Source organism: Heterodontus francisci, chromosome 27, assembly GCF_036365525.1.
Source record: "Heterodontus francisci isolate sHetFra1 chromosome 27, sHetFra1.hap1, whole genome shotgun sequence".
NCBI classification, from domain to species: domain Eukaryota; kingdom Metazoa; phylum Chordata; class Chondrichthyes; order Heterodontiformes; family Heterodontidae; genus Heterodontus; species Heterodontus francisci.
The window spans coordinates 61,163,915-61,186,430 of record NC_090397.1 but is presented as its reverse complement, the minus strand read 5'-3'; the positions used below and the strand labels follow the sequence as shown (position 1 = coordinate 61,186,430).

Here is a 22,516-nt window from a genome sequence, read left to right as displayed (position 1 = left end):
ACCTCCCTACACTAGGGGCAATTTACAACAGCCAATTTACCTATCACCTGCAAGTCTTCTGGATGTGGGAGGAAACCGGAGCACCCGGCGGAAACCCACGCAGTCACAGGGAGAACTTGCAAACTCCGCACAGGCAGTGCTCAGAACCGAACCTGGGTTGCTGGAGCTGTGAGGCTGCGGTGCTAACACGATGGTATATAGATATGCAAGTTTGTTCTTTTTGATTAACTGACCCTGCCTGTCTGTTTTTTTTCATATTTACGTTCTCTTCCCTTGAAGAATAGTGTGAAATAATGGATATATTCACAGACTAGTTAACAGTATGATGTGCCATGATGAGAGCGCTCATTTAGGATGCTGACTCCTGTACGGCAAGAGTGTTGTATGGGCTTGACATAAGATCAGCGGAACCTTACGCACCCACTGGACAGGATTGTCCAGCTGGATGTTTTCCCAGAGTTTAGAGCTGGTGCACTGGTCTCCACTGGACAGGACTGTCAGGAGTGGGGTTTGAACCCTGTACCTCCTAATGCATTCTGGGAAGGCTGCCACAAAGTCAAAGGCTGTTGTCCGCCATGTCAGTTGATTAGCGTACATAAAGTGGTTTGAGGTGTGCAATATTTGAATATTGGTCAGTACACTTTGTTCTAGAATGAGGATCAATGCCAATAAACTATAATGCATTTATTTATGAGGATAAAAAGAAACTGCAAATACAGAAAATCCAAGGTCCGAGCATGCTACCTCAAATAAAAAGGAAGAACTACAAACACTGGAAACTTGTGATAAAACCAGAAAATCAACAATGAGTCCAAAACAGGACTGGGATATAATGTTGGCATCCAGTTAGTTAAGATCATGAGAGGTTTGATAGAGTAGTTTGGGACAAACTGTTTCCACTGGCAGGAAGTGAGGTAACCAGAGAACACTGGTACAAGATCATTTGTAAAAAGAACAGAGGGAAAATTAAATGTTTTTAAAAAATGCATTGAGGTATGCTGGAATGCACTGCCTGATCGGGTGGTGGAAGCAAATCCAGTTGCCTCTTCTAAAAGGTTATATATTTCATAGAAGTTGTTTGCAGGTTTTATTGGCAGAGTTGGGGAGTAGGACTGATTGTATAATTCTCTCACAAGAACCAGCACAGGTACAGTGGTCCTAATGGCCTCTCTGGGTTATATGACTCTGTCGATTTCTATGGTGACAGCCTTTTTATTGGAGGGATGAAGTGGAGGGAAATGAGCGATTGTTTAAGCTGACAATGTATGGTTGCTAAATTTGCTGATGACACAACTGTAGTAAAGTTAGCTGTTAAGAGGACATAAGGAGTCTGCAAAGGGATACAGATAGGTTAAGTGAATGGGCAAACATTTGGCGAATGGACTATAATGTGGGAAAATGTGAAGTTATCCACTTGGGCAGGAAGAATAGTAAAGCAGCATATTATTGAAATGGAAAGTGATTCCAGAGCTCTGAGGTAAAGAGGGATCTGGGTGTCCTCATACACGAATCACAAAAGGTTGAATTGCAGATACAGCAAGTGATTAGGAAGGCAAATGGAATGTTGTCTTTTATTGCAAGGGGAATGGAATATCAAAGGGATGTTTTGCTACAATTGTGTAGGGTATTGGTGAGACCAAATCTGGAGCCTGTATACAATTTTGGTGTCCTTATTTGAGAAAGAATATAAATGCATTAGAGGCGGTGCAGAGAAGGTTCTCTTGACTGATACCGGGGGTGGGGGGGGGGTTATCTGATGAAGAAAGGTTGGGCCTGTATCCATTGGAGTTTAGAAGAATGAGAGGTGATCTTATTGAAACATACAAGATCCTGAGGGGAATTGACAGGGTGGATACTGAAAGGATGTTTCCCATTATGGGAGAGACTAGAACTAGGGAACACAGTTTAAAAACAAGGGGTGATCCATTTAAGATGGAGATGAGAATTTTTTTCCTGAGTTTTGAGTCTTTGAAACTCTCTTGTCCAGAGAGCAGGGTCATGGCATATTTTTAAGGAAGAGGTAGATAGATTCTTGACGAAGAAGGGAGTCAAAGGGTATTGGGGGTAGGTGGGAAAGTGGAGTTGAGGCCACAATTAGATCAGCCATGATCTTAAATAGCAGAGCAGGCTTGAAGGGGCCGAATGACGACCACCTACTCCTAGTTTGTATGTTCATAAAGAAGTTGAGCTAACTGAAAGAGTGGTGGTGGAGGGAAACTGGTTGGGCTTCTTGAAGGAAGAAGCAGCAGCATTGGAAACTGCAAGGGTGTGGATTGGACATGGAAAGACGGTGCAATTCAAATGCAAAAAAGAGTTGCTATCACCATGTTAATCTGAAATTGACATTGAGTCACCGATATAGGTCTGTAGGGACTTGAGAAAGAGGAATGGATAAACTCGAGCTCAGCAAATTGATTCAATCGGATACCAAGACGCAATGAATACTTGGTTTGTTGGGTCAGACCTGTTGTGCAACAAGATACTGAAACTAGTTTGAGTTGACATCCTTGGTCATTCTCCATCCCCATCCCCTCCAGGGTTATCACAAAAGATCTTGATACAAAACGACAAACTGCTTTTCAGATGGTATACCTCTATGTTTGCAGCATTTCCATTTGTATTGTCAATGTTATTTTGTTTTCAAATGGAGGCGGTTAATCCCTTGATATCTAAACCTGCTTTTGATTCACAGCGGCTTAAAGAATGATTACAACAAGGAGACTTTCACCTTGAAGCACAAAATTGATGATCAGATGTTCCCCTGTCGTTTCATTAAAATAGGTAAGGTCTCTTACTGATTAAGACAAACTAATTCAATCAGTAGTACAAGCAATTGGGTAAGGCGAGTGTATGAACATCTGTGGATAGTGATTTAGTAAATATACCTTAAGCGACTGTTTCAAAGCGGCTTGCCATTTAAATGGAACAAAATCACTAATTTCAGTAAGTTGCTGCTGAAATTGGCATTTGAACAGTTAGCAAAGAATTTGAACACTTTGTGTTTCCTCAGAGGACCATTTCGAGTACATGTTTAAGAGAAAAGTCTACATATCTTTGCTTGCATTATGACTCTTCATTTATGAGGGTTTGTTTTGCCCAATTTCCTGCTGTGATGCAAAGGCAGGCACTCACCACACTAGCAACCTGTTTATCAGGGATGTTGGCATGTTGTGAACTAAGAGCTCCTTTTTATTGAGTGGGTCATGGGGTATGTTTATATGGAAAGACTATTACTTTTCCTTGATTTTTTTTTAAGTTTCCAAATAGTTGAATGACTTCGCTTTTCAAGGTATATAGAATTCTAAGGTTTTGTTGTAATTTGAGTGTTGGCCCTCTAGTATTGAATTGTGCTTTGCAATCTGGTGTTGTAGCAACTTCTTCCAGGCGGACTACTGTTATTAAATTGATTAACCCCAATTCATGTTACTTTTTCATCTTCTAAGCAGAAGATAAAACCCTGGCCTGAATGGATTGCATCTGCACATATTAAAAGAAGTTAGGGAAGAGATAGCAGAGGCACTATTACATGTGTGTCTATATTTTAAAAAAAATTAGAAAAGGACATTCTGCCGGAGGACTGACCGGCATGAATGTGATCCCTATTTTCAAAAGGAGAGATAGAACAAGCCTAGGTAACTATAAACCAATTTGCTAACATCAATGGTCAGCAAGATATCCATATTCAAAAGACTAAATGAAAAAACATACAGGAATTGAAATCACAAGAGTAGTCAGCACTGATTGCAAAAGAGAAGGCCAATCTTATTGAATTCTTTGAAGAAGTAACAGAAATGATGGACAAGCAGCAGAATAGATAGCATGCTGGTTGCAAAACACAGAACAGTGGATAGGGGTTAAAGCTATTTGCCCAGACTGACAAAAAGTGAAACGTGGCATTCCACAAGGATTGTTGCTGGAGCCACTGTTAACTATTTATATAAACAACTTGGACTCTGAAATCGGAAGCACAATTTCAAAATTTACAGATTCCATCAAATTTTAGGGTATAGTTAATACAGAGGAGGACTACGACAAATACAGGATGACATTAATAAACTTGAAGAATGGGCGTGTAATTGGCAAATGAACTTAAGTGCAGCTAAGTGTGACGTGGTACGTTGCATTATGAAAAATAAGGAGATCACGTACTCCTTGGAAATGTAGTGTCTGAATGGGGTAGTGGAACAGAAGGTATTGATAGATCACTGAAAATAGCGACACAGGGTGATGAGACCATTTTTTTTATAAAAGCATAGCACTTGGTTTCATTTCTTGGGGGATAGCAGTGAGAAAAGAGAAGTTATGCTAAACCTTGGTTAGACCACACTTGTACTGTGCACAGTTCTGGTCACCATAAGAAAAAGGATGTAGAGGCACTGGAGAAGGTGCAGAATAGATTTGCTAGAATGATAGAAATAACTTCTTAGTTCTGTTATCAGGAAAGATCGAACAGACTTGCAGCACCTAGATCTAGAAAAGATAAGACTGAGGGATGACCTCAGGTCATAGAGGTCTTTAAGATTACTGGAAGGGTTTGATCGGGTAGACATAGAGGTGATGTTTGCATTTTTGGGTGAGACCAGAATTAGGGGCCATAAATATATGATCATTATTAAAAGTTTCTAGAGGATTCTGGAGATGGTTCTTTACCCAGACTGGTGAGAATGTAGAACTTGATAGCATAAGGCATAGTTGAGACAACTATCATAGATGCATTTTAGGGGAAGCACAAGACAGAGAAAGGAATATAAGGGTATGCCAGTAGGACTAGATGAAGAAGGGTGGGAGGCTCATGTGAATCATAAGCACCAGCATGGACCTTTTGTGCTGAATGACCCTTTTGTGTGCTGTAGATACTATTTAACTATGTAATCCTTTTGTGGTTGATCAAAAATTCAGTGCAAATTGTCTGGGACTAAATCTCTCTCTTTCTTGCTGTGTGTGTTGATCCTCCAGCAAAAAATTGCTATGTTTCTGATGTGATCTTTTATACCAATTAAAACATAAATGGTTTATTCTGTTGGTTTTTAAGTTTTATATCGCCATAGGACCATTGGTTACATCCCTTGGCAGCATAGAAAGAAATACAATAGAAAACACCAACCTACTGTTGAATTTAGTTAATTATCATAGGTCCCAAAGCTCCACTATCCCATCTGAAGTTAAAGAAGAATTGAGAATCCTCCCACCATTTCAGGGTGCATTACTGAACTAGTTGAAGTCCTTCCATCTGCGAAAGATAATGGACACGCAGCAAATAATCCATTTAGGTGGTGTGTATTCTCTTTGGCATACCTTTGCTGATGGCTGTGAAGGCCAGTCCTTGAGAGGCACGTTCTGCCGTAAGTGCCATACATGAAGCTGCCAAGTGACGCTGTGAACTGTTGTGTTTGATGTTGGAGCCTTTTGCCAAGCTGTTGTAGTAACTGGCTGTTGTGGTAGTGCGCACCAGTTCACAGCATGTCGCCATTTCACACTTTTGCCAGCTTGTGACTCTCAAGTGTGACCATGGATCTTTTATTAGCTGTCGAGCAGAAAATAAGACAAGCGGAGTAAAAACTTGCAGCCCCAGTGAAAATTGTTTACTCTTTGTGGTCTCGATGGCTAGGGTGCCTATGCCACAGTTTGTACATGGCAGTTTTAGTCTCTTGTTATTGATCCTAGCCTTGCTATCTCCCTTTACTTTAAAACCTCCTCTTCAACCAAACTTTGGTTAGCTCTCCAAATTACCTGTTCTTTGGCTTGACATCTCCATTCCCAGCACCCCCTCCCCCTTCCATGCCTTGTGACTTTTTTTTACATCAAAGGCACAATATCGATGCAAGTTGTTTTCCTCTTAAACGCATGCTATTTTTCACATTAGAAAATGGATTGTGAATGTCGAACAGGTCATCCACGTGCATCCAGTAGTCACAAAGTAGTAATCAGGAGTGGGAACTGTGGCTGATGTTTACCTTAACTACCTCCACAATTGTGAGGCCCCCCACTATTGGAGCCAAGATCAATGAATTCAACACAGACTGGGTTATATTTCGGGCCCTTGTCTTTTTAGTGCTGTACTGTTTGATATATACCTGTTGAACCACTGGGAATTTCTCTTCAACTGTTTGAAACATTCTGTTTCATGCAAACCATTAAAAAAAAGTGTGGTTTTAGTATTGATCAGGGATGAAAAAGTACATTTCATCAAGCTTTCCTGGTTAAGATTCTCATATGTTCGTAGTTCAGTATTGCAGTGTTGCAGCATCTGTTAACCAGTTCCTGAAATAATGTGGAGCTCGGGCTTGTTGACATTTCTGTTTTCGGCATATAGATTAGATTAGAGATACAGCACTGAAACAGGCCCTTCGGCCCACCGAGTCTGTGCCGAACATCAACCACCCATTTATACTAATCCTACACTAACCCCATATTCCTACCAAACATCCCCACCTGTCCCTATATTTCCCTACCACCTACCTATACTAGTGACAATTTCTAATGGCCAATTTACCTATCAACCTGCAAGTCTTTTGGCTTGTGGGAGGAAACCGGAGCACCCGGAGAAAACCCACGCAGACACAGGGAGAACTTGCAAACTCCACACAGGCAGTACCCGGAATCGAACCCGGGTCCCTGGAGTTGTGAGGCTGCGGTGCTGACCACTGCGCCACTGTGCCGCCCATGCAGGTGAATTATGTGTATTGTTTGAACATCCAGTTCCCAGAATATTGGTCAGAACCTCTGCTATATGCCCCTTCAATTTAAGAAATTGATTTATTCAGATGCAGTCTTCAATTATAACAAACCTGGTCATAGATAGCTTAGAACTTTGCCATAGAAAAGATGATGTCTCTGCCAGCTGTAAGTTTTTTTTTAACTCACAGTTCAAGTCATAATTGAAGCTTTTTTGAGTTTTGGAACTAACTTGAAATCCTCCAGTGCGCTGTATGGACAACAGTCCTTTACTTCGTTACGTTCATGCTTACATTCCAGATTAGGAAATTTTGGAATCTCAATATTTGTGTGCCTCTGTATTGCAGGGTGCGCTATACAGGTACATGTGGATTGCACTTCATGGAGGATATTGAGGGTGCAGCACAGTGGGGCAACCGAACAAGTTTCCTCTCTGTCACAACCATAACTTTTGAGGCTGAATTTCGTCTCGACTTAACTGAACACATCAAATTGAAATTGGTTGTTAATTTTCTCATTTTCGATCATAACTTAATTTGGATTCGATCTGTCATAATATGGCCATCGTTTGAATAATACAAGTCCTCTTATTAACTATCGGATGTTTATAGAAAAGGTACCATCAAATGTATAATTTTATACGCATGTACAATTAATTTAACTTGCAACTTTTATCATCCCGATATTCAACTAAATTAATACACTTTTTTTTAGAGGATGAACAATGAGTTATAGTTGTCCATCAATATTCAGAACTTGATTACTCATTATTACTGTTTGGCTTAAAGTTCATCTTGACCTTTTATGACATTGAAAGGTGAGGCAAAACTAATTCAATTTCATTTCACATTTACATTTTTAATTGTAATAAATTGGCTGAAGGATCCAATCAATATAATCACAAAATGAAGCCTTTAAGATGTTTTCCATCATTCCTTCCATTAATTAACTGTATTAAGTATGGAGATTATTTTAAGTGAGCATCGGCATGAAAGAGAAGTCTAAGGCTGGTTCTGGCAGATAGTTGTGTAAGGGAAAAGCTGATGCTGAAAATTGCACTTTGGTAGCTGGTTGAGAATAAAGCATTGGAGCTCACAAGAAATGAAGGATTTCAGCCTAAAATTTGACTTATTCCATTTACAGCTTTTATATATTTTACCTAAGTCTTTTTTTCAATTTTTAAATGTAGTAAGACTGTATCTTGATAAACTGCATGCCGGTTTTGGGGAAAGATATGCCTTGACTGCATCTCCTGTGTTTTAAAAATGTTGTTTATCCTACTTTGTATGCTATAAGATAAAGTAGTTTATTCGGCTATATTTTTGCCTCTCTGCTTCTCAAGTAAGTCATGTTTTTCCATTTCATTCATTTTTCCCTGCCTTCCCTTTGAACTTTTGAGCCTTTTTCAGTTCACCTTCAGTTAAGAGTTGCAGCCGTTCACGTTCAATACATCGCTGCTGGCTATATTGTTCTGTGATGTGCTCTAAGTCATTGCCTGCTTTACTTCTCCTCGCTCCCTCCACTACCCCAAATGGAAAGAGAGATTCTTCACTCCTATTTGGGATCCTATGCAGACCTCACCAAGAACTAGTGAAAACCAATTCAGGTTTTAGCTGTGGGCAGTTGTGCTTTTTGGACCATTGTGTTTCCTTCTTATAAACATTGAGTCAAATTTGCAGTGATAATACTTCAGTGCTGATTACCCAGTGTCAGCATTTGTAAATTGGAGAGTGGATCAGTGGACAAATTTTAAAATTAAAAGTGCAGACAGATTTATTGTTACACGTTCCAGATAGTGACTTAAAGAGGGTTAAAAAACAAGAATTATGAAAATGAATGTTCTTTTCAGTAGAGGATTTCAAAACAGGATGTTCCTGTCAATTTAGAAGTACTGTACTGGAATCAAATTGTTCCTTTTCGGAACATAACCTTTTGAAGCCTGCATTGAAACTGGTAGATTTGATTGTCAGACCACCATGGAAGTATAAACTTGCAGTTTCGACTTTGTCAAGTGTCTCGCCTCGGCTGCCCCCTATTGCTGGCATTTTTTTTATATGGATACTGTTGGGCGGTATCACCTGTTTTGTTACAGGCCAAGACTTAAATGGGTTATTGGAATTGGTCCCTAAAACTCAATTTGGAAATGTACCAAGCATCAATATTTTATAACTTCATTATTGCTATTGTCCATTGTAATTTTAACCTTCAAATTACAAAAAATGGTGTACTGGTTTATTAATGCTCAATGAGTGATGTAAACTAGTAGTGCATTTTGTCCCAGCCTATATATAGATAGTCTTGGTCAGTCATTAATGATCACAAAATCTTGTGCTTGACAAATGGTTTCATTTAATAATCTTAGCCTTGAAGAGCATGCGCAGTTAATAATATTTGGTAGAACTAGACTAAAGCTGTTATTTGAAGAGCACAAGACTCCGAACATAAAAATCTGAAATTCTTTAAAGCTAACTGTTACCAATATTCAGTAGAAGCAAAATACATATTTATGAAAAGCTCCTCATTAATGCTGACCTGTACAGTGCCCGTCTGGAGATGGTGGGAAACCTTTCAGTTTACATTTAGTATGAAAGTGAAGGTCATGATGCCTTTTTCTACAGTGACCTAATATTTAACCCTTTTTCTTTTTTGTTCTATAAGGAAGCATTGCATTGTTGAACATACTGGTGTTTGTTTTCCCTCTACTTTATTCTCTATTCAATCCCATGTTTATTACCATTTCAGCTTTAAACCCAATATATCATGATAATCTGAGTGCATAGAAAAAAACATTTCTGTGTATTGGCTGTTTTTGAGGTGATATAAAATTAGTTTAGGCATATCCAAAAATAGTCCTTAAACATTTTTCCATCTTTTCTTATAGTTCCCTTAATGTCCTGGGGTCCTAGCTTTAACTTCAGCATTTGGTATGTTGAACTACATGGGATAGACGAACCAGACATTGTGCAACCATGCCTTAACTGGTACAGCAAGGTAGGCATACTGTATTGTATTTTATGTAAGATGTTTTATTTCACTTTAAAGGTTATACTGACACTAAATTTAAAAGCTCACTGCATTGAGTGCTGCTGGTGGTCACAGAGTGTGAAGGAGGAAGTTTGGTAAGTAAGGGGATTTTAAGGGTTAATTTCTTGACGCTGGTTTTTCTTTTGTTTACATTTAGCAATTAACTAAAATTACTGTTCAAGTTAAGAGGCAAGTTCAGTTTCTTACAGTTTTAACCAAGCTCTCTGAGTAGCTGTAGCTAGCTTAAACTGGTTTCTGAGCTCTAGCAAAGCTGACACATTGTTTTCAAAGAGTATTAATTCACGGGACTCAGTGCTGCTTGTCTGCACTGAGTGCTGCTGGTGGGCACAGAGTTTGGTAAGGAGGGGAACTACAAATTAATTAAGAAAAACTAAATTAAATTAAATTAACGCAATAAAGATGGCAGGACAGATGATGTGTCACGGCTGCATTATGAAAAGCTCCTGGATGCTATGGCAATCCATGGCAGCCGCGTCTGTCCTAAGTGTCTGCAGCATGAGGAGCTTCGGCTCAGTCATTGAGCTGGAGGCCAAGCAGTAGATACTGCAATACATAAGTCACACCCCTTAGGATAGGGTCATCTGTTTTGGTCAGTGGTCAGGGACAGGAGGGTGCGACTACAAGTCAGCCAGATAAAGGGATCAAGAAGATAGGAGTGGAGGAACCTCAGCCCTTAACATACGAACATATGAATTAGGAGCAGGAGTATACCACTCGGCCCCTCGAGACTGCTCTGCCATTCAATAAGTTCATGGCTGAACTGATATTACTCCACATTTCCACCTACCCCCGATAGCCTTTCACCCCCTTGCTTATCAAAAATTTATCTACCTCTGCCTTAAAAATATTCAAAGACTCTGCTTCCACCACTTTTTGAGGGAGAGTTCCAAAGACTCACAACCCTCAGAGAAAATTTTCTCCTCATCTCTGTCTTAAATGAGCGACCCCTTATTTGTAAACAGTGACCCCTAGTTCTAGATTCTTCCACAAGGGGAAACATCCTCTCCACATCCACCCTGTCAAGACCCCTCAGGATCTTGTATGTTTCAATCAAGTCGCCTACTATTCTTCTAAATTCCAGGGGATGCAAGCCTAGCCTGTCCAACCTTTCCTCGTAAGACAGCCTGCCCATTCAAGATATTAGTCTGGTAAACGACCTCTGTACTGTCTCCAACGCATTTACATCCTTAAATAAGGAGACCAGTACTGTGCGCAGTACTCCAGATGTGGTCTCACTAATGTCCTGTATAGCTGAAGCATAACCTCCCTACTTTTGTATTCAATTCCCCTCGTGATAAACGATAACCTTCGATTAACTTTCCTGATTACGTGCTGTACCTGCATACTAACCTTTTGCGATTCATGCACTAGAGCGCCCAGATCCCTTTGCATCTCGGAGCTCTGCAATCTCTCACCATTTCGATAATGATTTTTTATTCTTTCTGCCAAAGTGGATAATTTCACTCTTTCCCACATTATACTGCATTTGCCAGGTCTTTGCCCACTCACTTAGCCTATCTATATCCCTTTGTAACCCCTTTCTGTCCTCTTCGCAAGTTAATTTCCTATCTATCTTTGTGTCATCAGCAAATTTAGCAACCATACCTTCGGTCCCTTCATCTTAAGTCATTTATATAAATTGTAAAAAGTTGAGGCCCCAACACAGATCCCTGTGGCACACCACTCGTTACATCTTGCCAACCAAAAAATGATCCATTTATGCCTACTGTTTCCTGTTAGCTATCCAATCTTTTATCCATGCCAGTATGTTACCCCCTACACAATGAGCTTTTATTTCAACAATAACCATTAATGTGGCACCTTATCAAATGCCTTCTGGAAATCCAAGTACAGTACATCCACCGGTTCTCCTTTATCCACAGCACATGTAACTCGCTCCAAGAACTCCAATAAATTGGTTAAACATGATTTCCCTTTCACAAATCCATGTTGACTCTACCTAATTACCTTGAATTTTTCTAAATGCCCTGCTATAACATATTTAATAGCTTCTAACATTTTCCCTAAGATAGATGTTAAGCTAACTGGCCTGTAGTATCCTGGTTTCTTTCTCTCTCCATTTTTGAATAAAGGAGTTGCATTCCCTTGCAATTGAGCACGAGTTTGAGGTTCTTGCAGCTTGTATGGACAAGAGTGAGGGCTGCAGTCTGGATGAAAAGACTGACCATAGTACAGGAAGCTGTTCAAGTTGGGGGAGCAAAAAGGAATGCAGTGGTAGTAGGGGGACAGTATAGTGAGGGGGATTGGTACTGTTCTCTGCAGTGAAGAGTGAGAGTCCAGAAGGCTGTATTGCCTGGCTGGTGCCAGGGTACGGGACATCATCTCAGGGCTGGAGAGGAACTTACAGTGGGAGGGGGAGGATTGAGTCGTCTTGGTCTATGTAGGTACCAATGATGTAGGTAGGACAAGGAAAGAGGTTCTGCATAGTCAGTATGAGAAACTAGGCACTCCCTTCCTAACAGCACTGTGGGTGTACTTAGCACACATGGACTGCAACGGTTCAAGAAGGCAGCTCACCACCACCTTCTCGAGGGCAATTAGGGATGGACAATAAACGCTGGCCTAGCCAGCGATGCCCATGTCCTGTGAAAAAAATCAAAAAATTAAGTAGAACCTCAAAGGTAATCTCTGGATTATTACCTGAGCCATGTGCAAATTGGAGTAGAGCGTGTAAGATTAGAGAAATAAATGCATGGCTCAAAGACTGGTGTGGTAGAAGTGGGTTCCGGTTCGTGGGGCACTGGCACCAGTACTGGGAAATGTGGGGACTGTATCCTTGGGGCGGTCTACACCTGAACCATGCTGGGACCAGTGTTCTCTCGAGCCACGTAACTAGGGAAGTGGGGAGGGTTTTAAACTAAATAGTGGGGGCAAGGGATCAAATTTGGGAAGCTATGGTAAATCAAAGAGTCGAGACAAGGCAAGTGAGAAAGATATTAATGTGGGAAAAGCTAAACAGACCGTGGCAGGAAGGGACAGTGAGTACAAATCTAAGAGTAAATCAGCAAACAAGGCTAGAGGTTACGAAAATAATACAAGGACAAAACTGAAGGCTCTATATCTGAATGCACCTGGTATTTAAAACAAAACCCAGGAACTGATAGCGCCAATAGAAATAAAGAAGAATGATCTGTTAGCCGCTACAGAAACATGGCTGCAGGATGACGTAGATTGGGACCTGAATATTGAAGGGTATATGGCAGTTAGAAAGGACAGGAAGCTAGGAAAAGGTGGAGGGGTGACTCTGTTAATTAATGGTGTTAGCACAATAGAGAGGGATGACTGAAGTTCAGAAGAGCAGGATGTAGAAGCAGTTAGGGGAGAGATGAGAAATCATAAAGGCATGAAGTTACTTGTGGGAGTGGTGTGCAGGCCCCTTAACAGTAACCACATGGTGGGACGGAGTACAAAGGAAGAAATAATAATGGGTACTTGTCAGAAAGGTATGGCAATAATCATGGAGGATTTTAATATACATGTAGACTGGAAAAATCAGATTGACAAAGGTAATCTAGATGAGGAGTTCATAGAATGTTTTCGGGCTGGTTTCTTAAAACAACACGTTCTGGAGCCAACCAGAGAGCAGGCTATACTAGACCTGGTATTGTGCAGCGAGATAGGGGTAATTAATGACCTCATGGTGAAGGTGCTCCCAGGCAGCAGTGATCATAATATGATTGAATTTTACTTTCAGTTAGAGGGAGAAAAGAGTGTGTCTAAGACGAGTATTTTAAACTTAAATAAGGGCAATTATGAGGGCATGAGAGCTAGCAAAAGTGAACTGGCAAAGTAGGGATAGGTCAAAAGAGATGCAGTGGCAGACATTTAAGGGGATATTTCAGAATACACAAAGATATATACCAAAGAGAAAGAAAGATTCCAAGGCGAGGAGCCACCATCAGTGGTTAACTAAAAAAGTTAAAAATAGTATCAAACTTAAAGAAAATGGATATAATTGTGCAAAGATGGGTGGTAGATCAGAAGATTGGACAGAGTATAAAAAACAGTGAAAATTGACTCAAAGATTGATGAGAACAGTAAAATTAGAGTCCGAGAGAAAGCTGGCTAGAAATATAAAGACAGATGCCACCAGTTTCTACAGATATTTTAAAAAGAAACGAGTTAACAAACTGAGTGTTGGTCCTATAGAAAGTGAGTCTGGGGAATTAATAAGGGAAAATAAGGAGAGAGCAGATTAACTGAACCGATATTTTGCATTGGTCTTCACTATAGAGGATACAAGTAACATCCCAGTATTAGCTGTAAATCAGGAAATGGAAGGAAGGGAGGAACTCAAGAAAATTACAACCACCAGGGAAGTGGTACTGTGCTAATCGTTGGAGCTGCGGGCTGACAAGTTCCTTGGTCCTGTTGGACTTCATCCTAGAATCTTTAACTACCTCACCAGCAATTTCTTTTGAGAGATACAGCACTGAAACAGGCCCTTTGGCCCACCGAGTCTGTGCCAACCATCAACCACCCATTTATACTAATCCTACATTAATCCCATATTCCCTACCAGTCTCCTACTTACACTAGGGGCAATTTACAATGGCCAATTTACCGATCAACCAAGTTCATGTGTTTTAATTTTCCTAAATTTCCTAGATTTGGGGAATGTTCCATTAGATTGGACAATAGCCAATGTAACTCCTTTATTCAAAAAGGGAGGGAGACAGAAAGCAGGAAACTACAGGCCAGTTATTTTAACATCTATCATAGGGAAAATGTTAGCTATTATTAAAGACGCTATGGCAGGGCACTTAGAAAAACTGATGGTAATCAGGCAGAGTCAACATGGTTTTGTGAAAGGGAAGTCATGTTGAACCAATTTATTGGATTCTTTGAAGAAGTAACGTGCTGTGGGTAAAGGGTGGATGTACTGAACTTAGATTTCCAGAAGCCATTTGATAAGGCGCCACATCAAAGGTTATTGTGGAAAATAAAAGCTCATGGTGTAGGGGATAACATATTGGCATGGATAGAAAATTGGCTAGCTAACCGGGAGCAGTAGGCAGTAGTGTCCTTGGCCCAACCATCTTCATCTGCTTCATCAATGACCTTCCTTCAATCATAAGATCAGAAGTGGGGATGTTCGCTGTTGATTGCACAATGTTCACCATTCATGACTCCTCAGAAGCAGTACGTGTAGAAATGCAGCAAGACTTGGACAATATCCAGGCTTGGGCTGATAAGGGGCAAGTAACATTCGTGCCAGGCAATGACCATCTCCAACAAGAGAGAATCTAACCATCTCCCTTTGACATTCAATGGCATTACCATTGCTGAATCCCCCACTATCAACATCCCTGGGGTTACCATTGACCAGAAACTGAACTGGAGTAGCCATATAAATACTGTGGCTACAAGAGCGGGTCAGAGACTAGGAATCCTGCAGCAAGTAAATTATCTCCTGACTCCCCAAAGCCTGTCCACCATCTACAAGGCACAAGTTAGGAGTGTGATGGAATACTCTCCACTTGCCTGGAGGGGTGCAGCTTCAAAACCACTGAAGAAGCTCAACACCATCCAGGACAAAGCAGCACGCTTGATTGGCACCCCATCCACAAACATTCACTCCCTTCACCACTGATGCACAGTGGCAGCAGTTTGTACCATCTACAAGATGCACTGCAGCAACGCACCAAGGCTCCTTAGACAGCACCTTCCAAACCCGTAACCTCTACCACCTATAAGGACAAAAGCAAATGCATGGGAACGCCACCACCTGCAAGTTCCCCTCTAAGCCACACACCATCCTGATTTGGAACTGTATCGCTGTTCCTTCACTGTTGCTGTGTCAAAATCCTGGAACTCCCTTCCTAACAGCACTGTGGGTGTACCTACATCCCAAGTACTGCAGCAGTTTAATAAGGCAGCTCACCACCACCTTCTCGAGGGCAATTAGGGATGGGCAATGCTGGCTTGGCATTGACGCCCACATCCCATGAATGAATAAAAAAAAGAAAAATAATTGTCATTTTCCGGTTGGCAAGATGTAGCGAGTGGTGTGCCACAGAGATCAGTGTTGGGGCCTCAACCTTTTCAATTTATATTGTTACGACCAGGTAAAAAAGAGGTCTAGGGTTCCCTTTCAGCCTTCACCTGGCCTTACTGTAACAGGGTTTAATCTTAAACACCGTGTTTTTAGCTCCCCCTTGGTGTATCCTTGTTCACCGCTTTCCAAATATAAGGCAAAGAAACCAGCACAAACAGGCTTTCTTAGATTTAAAGAAGAAAAGTTGAAATTTATTAAACTTAAACTGTAATTCGATTAACGTCTATGGATACACGACGTGCCCACGCTGGCATGCATTGGTGATACACATGCAAATCGAGACAGAAAAGAGCAGAAGAAAAATAAAGTGGACAAGTTTGAGGCAATCTCTGAAGAGTTTTTGTTACGATTCTTCGAGCTCACTGTGGAGTCCTTGATTGTAGCTAGTTTTTGTTGGGGTCCAGTATTCTTGTTAGACCTTGTTTGCTGTAGGAGACTTTTCTCTCTTGGGGTTCATGTGTCTTTAGTGGATTCAGAGGCTTGTGAGATAGAGATGGGAGCAGACAGGAGAGATCTTCTCAGTCCAAGAGCAAACAGACACTCTTGAGTTCAAACTGTTGGCACAATTCAGAAAAACCCAGGTTGCCAAGCAGGTTAGTCAAGTGACTAACTGGTCTGAGCACGTCTTGGATTACAGCAGTCTCTGGAATGATCCTCTTCAACACAATACCTGGTGATCCAAGTCCATCGTGGGTTATATGTGTTCGGGAATGGTCCTTTGTCCTTCCAATCACCATATGTTAATATGCAACTGTCTTTTCCAGCTGCATCTGATCTGTTTTAACAAGTCCTTTCTTCACTGCAGTAACAGTTTAAAATCAATGTTGATGACAAAATTAATGTGCCTCATTTCTGGCAGGTGGGGGCCTAGCTTGACAATATAAATGACTTGGATGAAGGGACCAAAAGTATGGGTGCTAAATTTGCTGGTGACACTAAGATAGGTAGGAAAGTAAGTTGCAAAGAGGATATAAGGAAGCTACAAAGGGATATAGATAGATTAAGTGAGTGGGTAAAGATCTGGCAAATGGAGTATAATGTGGGAAAATGTGAAATTGTCCATTTTGGCAGGAAGAATAAAAACGAGTACATTATCTAAATGGTGAGAGATTGAAGAGCTCAGATGCAGAGGGATCTGGGTGTCTGAATGCATGAATCGCCAAAGGTTAGTCTGCAGGTACAGCAAGTAATTAGGAAAGCAAATAAAATGTTATCGTTTATTGTGAGGGGAATTGAATACAAAAGTAGGGAGGTTTTGGATCAGTTATACAGGGCATTGGTGAGACCACATCTGGAGTGTTGTATACAGTATTGGTTGTCTTATTTAAGGAAGGATGTAAATGCGTTGGAAGCAGTTTAGAGAAGGTTTACTGGACTGATACCTGGAATGGGCGGGTTGTCTTATGAGGAAAGGTTGGACAGGCTAGGCTTTGATCCGCTAGAGTATGAGGCGACTTGATTGAAACATGCAAGATCCTGAGGGGTCTTGACAGGGTGGATGTGGAAAGGATGTTTCCCCTTCTGGGAGAATCTAGAACTAGGGGTCACTGTTTAAAAATAAGGGGTTGCCCATTTAAGACAGAGGTGAGAAATTTTTTCTCTGAGGGCCGTGAGTCTTTGGAACTCTCTTCCTCAAAAGGCGATGGAAGCAGAGTCTTTGAATATTTTTAAGGCAGAGGTAGATAGATTCTTGATAAGCAAGGGGGTGAAACGTTATTGGGGGTAGGCGGGAGTGTGGAGTTGAAGTTACAATCTGATCAGCCATGATCTTGTTGAGTGGCGGAGCAGTCTCGAGGGGCCAAGTGGCCAACTCCTGCTCCGAATTCGTATGTTTGTATGTTAATGTGGCAAATGCATTGTTTGGCGGGAACTTAGTCTCCAGGGCCACCTTAGCTGAGAAGACACATATCGGAAAGTTTGTTGTATTTTAAATGTATTTCAGTGATTGTCAATGAAACCTAAACCGTAGCTTCTAAGAAGTGAAGCAGAAATGCTGAACTGAGAGGAACTGGCTCTAAAACTCCCAAGTTATTTTTTATATGGTGTAGATTTTGGGCCTATGGTCAACAGGCAATTTGATGAAAGGCTTTTATAATATCACTTCAGTAAGCTCATAACTATATGCTATTTGCATCTGAAAGCAGTTTTGAAATATATAGCAAATATATTAATGTTGTTGAATTTCCTTTATATTTTAGCTAATTAATGTATATCATAGCCAACTGCTACTTGCCATTAAGAAAGTCTTGTCAAGTTTTTATTTTGCGCTGCTGAATTCTATAGCCATTACATCCCTGATGAATACAGACCCTTCCAAAATATATCATGATGTTTTTTCCCCTGAATAAATTTGAGACTGGGAAAATAACTTGACAATTACAAATGTCATGAAATTGGGAGTATTTAACCAAATGTAACTGAATTCATGATGCTTAGCATGTTTCCAAGACCAAGTATTCTAATCACAGAAGTAGTAATTGATATATCACCACATGGTTACTAAATATTCTTGTCTTAGTCTGCAGTAATTACTTGTATTACTTTGGAGCATCTCAAAAACTTAAACATGTCAAGGCTCCGGCTTTATCATCCATTATGTAATGAAGGTTTTTTTAAACCAGGAATTTAACTATTTTTGCTGCCCATTTCAGTTCGGTCAAGAAATTAACCAAGTAATAGCTATCCAAATTGTTTCAAAATCTAATTTTGTTAACTGTTGCATTTATTGAACTGAGTAGAAACCTGAAAAAAAAAGTTTGAGTTAGTCATATCTGTTGTCTAGATTCAACACTTCAGATTTATCAGCATTACCCCACTTGTACCCCTCTACATTGCTTCTAAAGGGTGCCACAGAATGGTTTGATGGATGGTGGCACTATTTCTGCTTGTTTCTTCCTTGCTCATAGAACCTCAGATGGGGAACTGAATGGGGCAGAACACCAACCTGAGCCCCTGCCTGATTTCAGAATTTTCCTTTATTGACTTGTTTTAAATGGTCATCTCACTTTATGAATTTCTGAAATGCACTACCTTTGTGCTGAATCTTTTTCCTTCCTGCTATATCTTAATTATCTGTAATTACTCGGTGAGTAGCATTTATGTGTCAATTTTCAAAACATGTCACATTTGTTAACTCACGGTCCTGCAATCAATTCATATGATTTTAGAATCTAACTGTTCAAGATGTTGAATACTGAAAATATTGATGTGAGCTGAGCCTGACTTAAAGTACTCTTGAGCTGAGAGCGTTCAACAGTATCTGAGAGCAGGGGAAACATTCAAATTGTTTAGACAGCTGACTTTTTTTGTAGTTTAAAGGCCTGGTTTGAGTGGGAGTTGAGAGGGTTCACAGCAGCTGAGAGCAATTATTTGTCCACCTCGCCATAATTACGAAGCCTGCTTCATTATAGTTGACATCTCTCTCTTTTATTTCTGCATTTGCCAGTGAACTGTTATTCAGTTACTACTGCTTGAAGCATCCAGTAAATTTTGAATCTTGGTTTGAATGACCCTACACTTGGAATCATAGAATGATAAACACAGAAAGAAGCTATTTGATCCATTGTGCTTGTGTTGACCCTTAGTTCCACCTCCCTGCTCTTCCCCTTAGCCCTGTAAATTTTTCACTTCAAGTATTCAATTCTCTTATTATTATTGAATCTGCTTTCATCACTCTTCCAAGCAGTGCATTCCAGATCACAAATTACTTTTAAAAAAAAAAAAAATGTGTCCTCTAGTTACCGACCTGTTTGCCACTGGAAGCAGTTTTTCCTTTACCATATCAAAACCCTTCATGATTCTGAAAACTTCTATCCATTTTTCTCTTAACCTTCTCTGCTCTGAGGAGAAGAACCCCCAGCCTCTCGTGTTTTTCCACATATTGAAGTCCCTCATCCTTGTTTTCATTCTAGTAAATCTCTTCTGCATCCTCTCCAAGGCCTTAACATCCTTTCTAAGGTGTGGTACCCAGAATTGAACATAATAGTCCACCTGAGGCCTACCTGGTGTTTTAGAAAGGTTTAGTATAACTTACTTGCTTTTTGTACTCTGTTCCTCTGTTAATCAAATTAAGGATGCCATATGTATTTTTTTTTAGCAGCCGTCGCAACTTTTCTTGTCTTCAAAGATTTGTGTACCGACACAGCCCAAGTCTCTCTTGCTACCCCCCTTGAAAATTGTACCATTCCATTTATATTGCCTCCTTATTCTTCCTGCAAAAATTTATTGTTTCACAATTGTTAATGTGCTATGTGCCCACCAATTCTTCATTCTCTGTTTTCCTGAAGTCTTACTGTCCTCATGGGTTACTATATTTCCAAGTTTCATGTCATCTGCAAACTGAGATTATACCCTGTATACCCAAGTCCAGGTCGCTGATATATATCAAAAGGAGTAGTGGAGACTATTCGTGTATACCAGTGATCCCTGGGGAACTCTGGTATGTCTTCCTCCAGTCTGAAAAACATTCATCTCTGCATTGTATTTTCTGTCCCTTAGCTAACTTTGTACCTTACACTGCCACTGTCCCTTTAATCCCATAGGCTTTAACTTTGCCAACAAGTCTACTGTGTGGTGCTTTGTCAAACACCTTGTGAAAGTTCATATACACATTAACTCCATTACCCTCATTAACCTTCTCCATTATTTCATCAGAGAATTCTGTCGGTATCAAATCCTCTATCAATAAGCTTCTTGAAACATTGAGCTCCGGTTATTACAGATTTTTTAAGTATATAATTTCTATTAATTATACAGTTAAGAGCTCCAGATAAGAAGAAACTAATTGAAACCCACACCTTATCTATAACTTGAGTTCATAAGCTGATTTCCTTGCCAGCAAGCTTGTTCTGTTGGACTAAAGATCATTGTAGCTCCCCATTAAGCTATCTGATCAAAAATATCTGTACTGACGCAAATGCTATTGTATCAAATAAGATTTTTACTTAGAAATCTTTGGTTTTGTACCATTCAGCATTAGTTTGATTCTAAACTCTAGATGTTTTCACTAAATGTGGCCTTGCACTCCTGTCATTGATTACAGCTCCCCTGAAATTTGGGATCTATTATACAATGACATGTTTCCAGTTAGCTTCTCTCATTCAGCAAGTGGACACTTCAGGTTAATCTGCAAGTGCTGTGAGTTAGTTGCGGATCAAAAGTTCAGTGGTCCCTATCTTAGAATTACTATACACCTTAAAGCTGTTGCTAAAAGATATTGCAATTTAAAAGCCATACTTATCCAGCTAACATTACAGTATAAAGCCAAATCAATTGTGTTATTATATTCGCTCACTTTTTCTGATTATTTAGTATGCCAACACATGAGCAACGCACTTTGCAACATGCGCACCTCCTGTCTATGTCTTTGCATGTCGTCCTAAAGCTATTGTGTCACTGGTTTAAAAATCAAAATCAATTTTCACCAACTCCAGGAACCATGACTCCAGATGCTACAATTGTCCAACCTTACTTTGACAATATTATTTTCAAATCTCTGCCTATGATTTAGGCAGGGGCTTCTCTGGCGTTAAATTGCCAACAGAAACTAGGCATGGGGCTACCTTGTTCTGTTGAGTTACGATCAGATGTTTATCGGAACTTTTTAGAATTTTATTTGTCAGCATTAAATAAGATTTCTTCTTAACATTTTTATTCTGCATTCATGTGGCTATTAATTCGAGATCTAATCTAGATATTCTCTTGGGTTCTGCATCTTTGGTCTGTTCTGTAAGCAGAACCTACTGCCCTCATTGCCCAGTATCTAGTCATATGATAGTATGACAAAGGATTGTAACAATAAAGTGCTATATTAAATCAGCTGGATACTGCCTGTTTTGGATGTGCTTCCATGTGCATATCTCTAATGTTCTAAAAGGCAGACTGATTCCCACTTCAGTGAGATGAATTAGTGTTCATAGTTGTTGCATGTGGCAGATTGCGATGCAAGTATGGAGACCTAAGACTTCATAGCATAAAAATGTTTTCACTGTTTCCTTATGTTCCAGTAGTACCGTGAACAAGAAGCCATTCGGCTATGCCTGAAACACTTTCGCCAGCACAACTACACTGAGGCCTTTGAGTCTTTGCAGAAAAAAACCAAGATTGCATTGGAACATCCAATGTTAACTGAACTGCATGACAAGCTGGTTCTTAAAGGTGACTTTGATGCTTGTGAAGGACTGATAGAAAAAGCTGTCAATGGTGAGTATGTCCATTGTCTTAATGCTTTCCTATCCAGACAAAGAAAATGGAGCCATTGATCAAGTTGCAAATTTTTCCTAAATCAGTTCTTGCACCTTCCTCATTCAACATGTTGAGCATAGAGTGGATACGAATGACTAGTGTCCATAGATGATATGGATTTTGTTTAAAGTAGTGTTGCCTGTTTCCACATAGAATGCATGATATATGATGAACATTGCTGTTATGGTCAAGTGACGAGGGGTTGAAGGGCTTTCCTCTTTCCCTCTCCAAGTTGGACCACAATATGTTTAATTCTTGCTTAAAGTGGATGAACTGGCCAATTAAGTAAGCGGTTGATTACTTATTTGCTATGATCATAAGAACCAATCGAACCAGTTTTCTTGAGTTAATAAAAAGGTTAACTTTATTGTACCTAAACCAGACTAATAAAATAATAAATAATGCGCCAACTTTCATTCAGACACTCCGAAGGTTTACGTACACACAAATACGTTAGAGTGCGAAAGGTAGATT

At 40.1% G+C, this 22,516-nt stretch overlaps 1 protein-coding gene across 5 annotated transcripts in view; it reads left to right on the top strand.

Annotated features, from left to right (window-relative positions):
* The window catches only part of mkln1 (muskelin 1, intracellular mediator containing kelch motifs), a 168,021-nt gene that overhangs the window by 37,086 nt on the left and 108,419 nt on the right, over positions 1-22,516 (top strand). For all 5 annotated transcript variants that reach the window (XM_068059463.1, XM_068059462.1, XM_068059460.1 and 2 more), the window contains 3 exons: positions 2,693-2,781; positions 9,557-9,666; positions 21,808-22,000. In XM_068059463.1, the coding sequence (XP_067915564.1) occupies positions 2,693-2,781; positions 9,557-9,666; positions 21,808-22,000 (392 nt within the window). The remainder of the gene's footprint in view (positions 1-2,692; positions 2,782-9,556; positions 9,667-21,807; positions 22,001-22,516) is intronic.